This window comes from Perissodus microlepis, chromosome 1, assembly GCF_051167445.1.
Source record: "Perissodus microlepis isolate ML-2025 ecotype Zambia chromosome 1, ASM5116744v1, whole genome shotgun sequence".
In the NCBI taxonomy this organism is placed as follows: Eukaryota; Metazoa; Chordata; class Actinopteri; order Cichliformes; family Cichlidae; genus Perissodus; species Perissodus microlepis.
Window position 1 is genome coordinate 23,177,567 of NC_140461.1, and position 8,728 is coordinate 23,186,294.

The 8,728-nt window shown below is 41.0% G+C and overlaps 2 protein-coding genes across 2 annotated transcripts; one reads left to right on the top strand and one right to left on the bottom strand.

Annotated features, from left to right (window-relative positions):
* The first annotated feature begins 3,732 nt into the window (after window positions 1-3,732).
* pabpn1l (PABPN1 like, cytoplasmic) lies at window positions 3,733-7,034 on the top strand. Its single transcript, XM_084936166.1, has 6 exons — window positions 3,733-4,056; window positions 4,835-4,958; window positions 5,459-5,526; window positions 5,606-5,712; window positions 5,849-5,936; window positions 6,372-7,034. The coding sequence occupies exons 1-6, from the start codon at window positions 3,985-3,987 to the stop codon at window positions 6,699-6,701; spliced, it is 789 nt and encodes a 262-aa protein (XP_084792292.1). The 5' UTR covers window positions 3,733-3,984; the 3' UTR covers window positions 6,702-7,034.
* Window positions 7,035-7,056: 22 nt separating this feature from the next.
* On the bottom strand, window positions 7,057-8,707 carry trappc2l (trafficking protein particle complex subunit 2L). Its single transcript, XM_084936178.1, has 5 exons — window positions 8,615-8,707; window positions 8,171-8,343; window positions 7,589-7,676; window positions 7,295-7,374; window positions 7,057-7,217 (listed from the first exon to the last, which is right to left on the bottom strand). The coding sequence occupies exons 1-5, from the start codon at window positions 8,657-8,659 to the stop codon at window positions 7,172-7,174; spliced, it is 432 nt and encodes a 143-aa protein (XP_084792304.1). The 5' UTR covers window positions 8,660-8,707; the 3' UTR covers window positions 7,057-7,171.
* Window positions 8,708-8,728: the final 21 nt, after the last annotated feature.

Below are 8,728 nucleotides of genomic sequence, written 5' to 3' on the forward strand. Positions count from 1 at the left end.
GTGGAAACACCATAACACCACATACCAAACATAAGCCTAATCCGATAGAATCTTACTATAAACCCATTCATGATCACATCCCAACCCCCATCCATAACCTTGACCTTAACTGACCCCGTTTTTGGATTTTTTTTTTTTCCCTCAGTGGGCATCGGCAGTTTTTTTCCAAGTTGCAAAGCTATGACACCTTAACAAAGTGATTGGTCAGATGCAATGTTGATCCTGGACTTGCCTCCCTACATCTAAACCGCAGAACTTTATTTTACATTTTTTAAGGTTATCCAAACCTTCCCAGGGCTCCTATAGAAATGTCATTAATGACACTCCATGTATGAGTTTTTTCTTCCTCCCATCACCCCCAACCGGGCACGGCATATAGCCACCCCTCCCTGAGCCTGGTTCTGCTGGAGGTTTCTTCCTGTTAAAAGCGAGTTTTTCCTCTCCACTTTCACCAAAAGCTTGCTCATCAGGGGTCGTCTCATTGTTGCAGTTTGCTCTGTATTATTGTAGAGTTTTTATCTTACGATATAAAGCAACTAGAGCCAACTTTTGTGTGTGTGTGTTTTAGCGCTACATAAATAAAGCTGAACTGAATTAAACAGCTGGAGCAGGTTATGCAGTCTGGCAGTGTGACTTAAAAGAAGAGGACTGAGAAAAGGGAAGAGAAAAGGTCAATGTATGTTAATGGAAAAACCAAACAACAGACACCTTTTTACTGCAGTTTCTTTCTAAAAAAATAAAATAATACATAAAATAAAATAATTATATATTGTTGTTATTAGAGACACCAATAGAAGCTACAGTTAGGTCCACAGTTACACATTTTTCCCTGTATTTTTGCTTCTGTACAGCACCACAGTCAAGATATGGTTTAAGTGCACATTTTCAGTTTTATTTTTCAAGGGGTTTTGCAAGAAATATTGCATTATCTGTTTAGGAATGACAGCTTTTTTTTATACACAGTCCCACATTTTCAAATTGTTAAAAGTAACTGGCTGGCAGGCTGTTTCACTGGTGAAGTCTGTTCCCTTGTTAATTTATGAGAAATTAAGCAAACACAAGATTTGGAGTTAATACCAAGTGTTGAACCTATTTGGTAACTTGTCAAGGGAATTTTCCATGTGAGATGTTGTTGCAAGTGAAGGAAGCCATCAAGCTGAAAAATAGACAGAGAGATATGAAAAACATTAGTGGCCAAAGGTGGGAAACTTTATTGTCTGGTACAGTCTTTAAAAGGTGCACTACTTAGCACTGCTTAGACGCCTGGGAGACCACAGAGTACAACCAAAGCAAATGATCGCAAAATTCTGTCAAGAACACTCTCAAGGAGGCAGGTGTATCATTGCCACGGTCTACAAACAAGAAGTGCCATTATGAATGGAAATACAGAGGGTTTATACTAAGGTCCAAACCACTGAAGAACAAGAGGGTCAGAAAACATCTAACAGAGCCTGAACATTTCTGGAGAGATGCAACCAAGATGAACTTGTAAAAGAATGATAAAAACAGAAAAGTATGGAGAAGGAGAGAAACAGCTCATGATCCGATGACATTACCTGTCCAATATGGTCATGGTAATGTTATGGCATGAGTATGTGTGGCTGCCAGTGGAACTAGCAGCAATAGTTTTTACTGATGATGTGACTCCTGACAGAAGTAGCAGGAAAAATTGTAAAGTGTACAGGGCTATACTCTCAGCTCAGATTCAGTCCAGTGCTGCAAAATCGATTGGACAGCACTTCACGGTGCAAATGATAATGACTAGAATCATATTGCAAAAGCAACCCAAGAATTTCACAAGGTAAATAAATAAGATATTCTTCAATGACAAGTCAGTTGCCAAATATTAAACAAGTAGAGTATGCTTTGCAATTACTGAAGACAAAACTGAATGCAGAAAAACCCGCAAACAAGCAGCAACTAGATGTATCTGCAGTAAAGGCTTTAGAGAGCATCTCAAGGGAGGAAACACAGCATTTAGTGATGTCCATAAATTCTAGACTTCAGGCAAACGCTGTTTGCATTAAAAACAATCCTTATATTTAAAACTAGGTCAGTTTTTATAATTACGTTTGGATGGCAGATTATGTATAAAAATTGCTGTAATTCCTTTACTTTTGTGAAAACCTTTGAATTAAATCTAAAAGTCTGCACTTCAATCACATCTTGATTTCTTGATTTAAAATCCACTTTAGTGGTGTACAGAAAACTGTCAAACCTACCTAACTGTATATAAAAGATGTGACATAACCCATAGGTTTGGGCGCACAGTTTTGATGCCTCTAACGGTCATCACCACATCTAAATATATTTGGACATATATGTTATCAGCTAACACTAACTAGCTTAGTAAGGGTCACCTGAGCTGATTGTACCCAGTCCAGATAATACTCCACCAAATGCAGTGGAGTATTTTGAAGCTTTTTTTGAAGCTTCCTAGAAGTAGCTCTCTGTTCTGTAAAATTTTATTATTTTTATTATTTTTTAATCTGTCCTGTCCTGCAGTTTTAGCAAGCAGACATAAATGCATTGTTATGCCAAATACATTTGCTTTGCCAAGAGGGGCACTATAGAGTCTCTTAAGGCTCATCTTTTTAGTCTTTTTCTTTTCATTCTTTCTTTTCTTATTCGCGTTATTTGTATAGTTATACAGTGGTGGAGCAGATAGGGAGTGAGGGTGTGATTTGAAGCAATGCGAAGGATGGAACAAAACTGGATTGGAGATGTGATTCACAGACACAAACCTGGTGTGTTCCTGGGGTTGGACTTTATATTATCACGTAGGCATACCTGCTAATCAGTGAAAACTTATGAATAAAAGATTGTTAGAACTTCACTCACTGAAAAAAAAACAAACCCTGAGGACAGATTTCAGACTTCTGAAACAGATAGGTTAAAAATAACATTTAAAAGAGGAAAGCTTTGTCGGTTAGCACTCTTGCCTCACAGCAAAAAGGTCCCAGGTTTGAATCCACTATGTGGATGGGTGCTTTCTGTGTGGCGTTTACATGAGCTCCCCGATTCTCTCTGGGTACTCTCACAGTCCAAAGACATGCAGTTCTTCAGGCTTAGTTAACTGGTTACTCTAAATTGTCCATAGGTGTGAATCTGAGTCTGAGTTGTTGTCTGTCTGTCTGTCTGACCTGTCCAGGGTGCACCCCGCCTCTCAAACTATGGCAGCTGGGATAGGCTCCAGCCCCCTGTGACCCTGAATTGGATAAGCTTAAGAGGATGGATGGAAAGCTTTGACAGATAATCACAGTTATAATAATCCAAAAGCCACCAACAACACAGAGGTCAGGAGGTTCACTTCAGATCAGTAACTAAAATTAACTAAAATTATAGTTATAAGACAGATATAGAGACACCCAAGTGTTGCTCAAAGGGCCCCCCGTACATAAAGTTGAATTGGGTGGTTTATACATACAGTTATTATCAGGGAAAAATAAACTATAGAGAGCTTTATTTTTTAAAACCAAGCAGTAAACATGCCCATTTCTGCTAAAAAAAAAAAAAAGTAAAATGGGAGTCTAGCGGCCTGTGTAGCTCATTATTAGAAACTTCTAATGATTTCAAACGTATAAAATAAATCAAATTTTACAATGAAGAATGGGATGCGCAAATATCATTTTACAGGCTTTTTGTAGTTATAGTTGTACTAGTTCACTCATGTGGGTAAACTGTGGTGAGGTATGCGTGTTTGTAGTGTAGGGGGCAGCCATGGCCCCCACGTACAGTAGGTACGCCACTGAGAGGAAGAGCCTCCACACAAAAGAAAAACCGCGCTCACGTGCGCTCGTCTGTCAATCAGTCCCGCGCGCCATGCGCCTCACTCACAGGTGATATCTATTAGGTTACCTCAAATTGTGCAGTCGCGTTTGTTTGCGGACCGTCCACCGGGTTCCTCCCTGTCAGGGATATTTTTCTGAGGCGGTTTTGGCAAGCTGCAGTCAGCTTTGCAGATGCTATGTGTGAGCAGTAAGCATGGCGGAAAATCATCTGGAGTACGGCTACCTCGAGGGCGAGTCCATCGGAGAGCTATTCACGGAGGACCCGGTGAGCATGGGCTATTATTGTGCTGGCGGTGGGCAAAAAGCAGGTTTGACACGGGTTATTTGTTTGCTTGTGTGCTATATGTCGACGCGGTGCAATAAACCAAGCTCGTCACGCTAAGCAAACGAGCGCAAACGCAGTGTCGTATTGTATATCCCCGACAAACGTTGTGTGATAAGAACACCACTGAGCCACATCTAAGATGCAGAGTGAAAAGCTGGGCCACTCGGCGCATTGTAGGTCCGGGTTAAGTGCGGTTATAGCTACGTTTTGTGCTGCACTTCAGGCGTGATTAGATTACGTTGCTGCCCAGAAATATCAGGACAGCTCAATTTGAACATGTTTGTTTTTTTTAAGGGAGATTAGCTCATGTATATGTAAATATGCAGTAGATATTGGGAACATAGGAGGGACAAAAAAAATCAGTATCTTTTTATCACAAGTCGGACAACAAGCCTAGTTTCAGATCAGTGAATCTGGGAAGGTTCCCAACTAATGTTAACCCAGTAGGAATAAGCAATGCCCTCTAGCCTCCAGAAGATGCCAATGTACCTTTTGACAAAATCTGTCCAGCCTCTAACCTCAAACTGCAAATGAACATAAAAAAAAATGTCTAATTTTGTTTTAATGGCGCTGTTGGAGAGCACTAATTGTACTACTACCCATAAGATTCAAATGTTTCTGCATCTGTTTTAAAGTTTTTCTTTAATTTGCCATCATTGCTGAGCGTCTTACTTTAGTCCAAAGTTTCTTCAAGTTTACTTTTTTGGTTGTGTCACAGGAGCTGCTGGCCATCAAGGCCAGGGTACAGGAGCTGGAGATGGAAGAAGAGTCGGAAAGACTGAAGGAGGAGGAGAGGTGTGATGCAGTGGACATGCAGCTCCTGACCAGCAGCCCTCAGTCTGGTGAGACAGCTTGCATCTCATCTGTGGAGCGGTGCTTTGTTGTACCACATTGTATAGCTGCATAGCTAAATGCATGCAAGAAGCCTCAACAGTGTATTTTTAGCCAGGTGTGTGTAGCATTACAGCCTCCAGGAAGGTGAGATAACCACATTCTTCTCCATCTGGCCAACACCTGGGACGCTTCACAGTGGTTGCGAGTGTTGTGCCTCATCACTGCCCAATGAGACGAAGCAGTGAGCCCCAGAGAACCAGAAGTGTCCTTCTCGCTGCCTGTGGCTATTTTCTGCCCCTGTGCGTCTCCCTCCCCCCCATCCTCCTCTTTGGTTCCTGCTCTGAGCAGAGATGCAGTCAGAGAAGAGCCAGACTGAGATGTGTATTGTCAAAGAGATAATATTGGTGAATGTAATCATTGTTAGTTTCACCTAGCATGACTCATGTAGACTGCACGTTCCCTGTGTTGCATGTGCAAAAGCAGTGGATAAAGTCTGTTTCCTTCACAGGACCTTTCTACAACATGACTCCCGAGGAGAGGATAGACGCAGACAACAGGTCGATCTATGTTGGAAATGTAAGGAACATTCATTTCTACACTTGGATATTTTTGGGGGGTGTCACAGTTTTGGTCTAACACACTGAATAAATCTCAGGTAGACTATGGAGCCACTGCAGATGAGTTGGAGATCCACTTCAATGGCTGTGGTCCTGTCAACAGAGTAACCATTCTGTGTGACAGGTTCTCCGGCCATCCTAAGGGGTAGGTTCAGTCTGTATTTATACATCTATATATTTTTATTTTTTTGCAGTCTAACATTGTTTGATCATAGCATACACCTACATGAATGTTGGCTCCATATCTAATTGGTGCATTTTATCTTTTCTGATCTTCACAGCTTTGCTTACATTGAGTTCTCCGATCGAGATTCTGTACAGAGTGCCATTGGACTGCATGAGACTCTGTTCAGAGGAAGAGTCTTAAAGGTGAGGGGGTACTATGCTTTTTTTTTTTTTTTTTTTTTTTCTCCCCCCCCCCCTCCACTTCTTGAAGACGTGCAGATTTCAGGTGCACAATAATACCAGTCAAATCTCAGTACATTTGTTGTACATGCACAGCTTGCCGCACCATAAGAGGGAAAAGATCTCAGGTGGCATCAGATTCTACCAAAATAACCTTCTTGCTTGGGAAGAAACAAGTTTGTACTCTTTGTACTGTTCTTGGTTGGAACAAAGTTAAAGTTGTTTTGCTTAGCACAAAGGAATAGACTGGGAAAATGATATTTTGCCGTGTGTACTGGACATAACCCCACTTCCTGTTTGGAAGTGAAAATAGAACACCAAAGGGTCTTGGGTGTGTTCAGTGTTTGTCTTTTTAACCAAATTAGTCCTAACCAGTAAAGAGCCTCCTTTGTCTTGCAGGTAATGCCCAAGAGGACTAACATGCCAGGCATCAGCACCACTGATAGAGGAGGGCACAGAGGCGCCCACTCCAGAGGCAGAGGTCGTGGCTACCGTCCACCCCGATACCATAACAGCTCTCGAGGCAGGTTCCGTTACCAGTCGAACAGGCCACAACATCAAACACCCCACCCTTACTACGGAGGAGCCCCAGTGGGGAAAAGACAGTGGGGACACATGGACTACCATGAGCAGACATCTAAACGTTACCCATGTCTGCTGCTTATCACGCCACCATCAGAGGAGTTAGGGGCAGGGTCGAGTGGACAGCACTACCCCCAGCAGCGCTAGGTCTACCCGCAGCATAAAGTTGGAGGATAGAAGTGACACAAGTCATTTTAAACATTCTTCCATCCATTATCAAGTTGGCAATTATGAGAGGTGCATAAATGACCACAGTGATGAAGGTGAGATGTGCATAATTCAGAGATGTCGCTTTATTAGCTTATGTTGCTGTGAATGCATGGGACAATCCTCGAAATGTTATGCAGTTGCATCTCTGTTTTTACAAATTGACGAATGTTTTGTGTTGCTGCCTGCAATGTAATCTACAAATTTTCCCCTTATGTATAACTTAAGTTCTTTGCTATGTATGTGAATAAATAAAAATGATCTGGTGTTCCACTTGTAGTAAAATAACACACAGTGATGTCTAACAGTTCAGTTTTATTACAGTTGTATTTCATAATTAAAGAAACAAGTAAATAAAATAAAGGGTGTTTATGTACAGTGGAGGATCAGCAGACTGGGTAAAAGATGCATCAGGCAGTTTGTACCATCATTCCAGAAACAATCCCATCGAAGGCCCTGGAGGAGGATCGATTATTGGTTAAACATCACTGTATAAATGGGGGACATCAAATGCAACATCAGCGTATACTCACTTGGATTGAATGGTGTCTCCAGGATTGTGGAACGGGTTACACATAACGTCAGTAAATGAGTTGTGCAACTTCCTGAACATCTGAAAATGAAACCAGGGTCAGTTGTGAAGATAAATGTTCCAATCGAGTCCCAAAAAGTTGATTATGTTCATCTCGACAAGACGTAATCAAGTATTGTGTTCTAGTTGTGCACAGTGCATCCTAAACTTTGAAATGTAAGGTTAATTGTCATCAGGATTTTATTTAATCCAGCTCTGTTGGAAAATGTGTAGATGCTTAGCAAACTCAACTTACACTTCTTATTTCATTATCCCGCAAAGATGTATTTGATGAGTCGACAACAATTACAAATTTCACCTTGGAGTTGGTCACATACCCATATCTATTTTACAAGTCAAGGATACTTGTGTTTTCTTCAGGAAACATTGAGACCAAACATTCCAGCTAAGACAACTTCTGGTTTTGTAGAATGATAAGAGACGAATCTGCAAGTCTGGTTTATAAGGATTTCAGCATGGATCCACCCATTATTTGCCACACGGTCATCTGAAATGGTTTTGGTGGAAAAGTGTGTTTAAAGATGATTACAAGAAAGGTTGTCTAAGAGTTCAGGCTCTGATGAATAAACGTGGTCATACAAAATACTGACTTATTATTAATAGCTTGTTAGGATTTTCCCAGCAAAATATAAAGAAATGGGCGTGGCCAAATACTTCTGCACACTATTTTGAAGAGTAATGGTTTATTTATATTTTATGTAATAAGATAATTAGTCTAAGGTGAGATCACTCTATCCTTAGTGAAAGAAACGTGATGTAAGTACACGGATAGCTCCCACCAAAACAAGCAGTAAAATTACTTAAAAATAAAGGATACACTTTATAGTCTTCTGTTGGGTAAAGCAGACCCAGGTACAGCTCTCTCTGGTCTCCCAAGGCTTTGCCCACAGCTGAGATCTTTTCTTCCACCACATCCAGAGAGGTGTGTACTGTGTAGTGAAACTTCAGCTCATTTTGAGTGGGAACACTGCGGATATATAGCGGGTAATTCTGCCAAAAACACATACAAATGTAGAGAAGAACAAGAAAAAAAACATTAAAGGAATCGTCTTTGGAGCACTTGCTCGGGAAAGATTCAGAAAACTGTAACAGCAGGTAATCTAGCTAATGCTAGGCGATAGCCATGTTGGTGCATTTAAACTTTCCGACCTTACAGCGTTCAGACAAAGCTAACATGTGCTTAGATACGTCTATCAATATAAGGTTAACCTATGGCCACAACACGGAAATAAAACCTGTGATATATAACAACAATCATTACCTCTTTTGCGATCACAGCTATGCACACCGCCATATTAGTGTTCATCTTGTGAGCTGGCAGATGCGGTCACGTGATACGTTGCATTCAGTTATAACCCGTAAAGCAGGAGTAGAA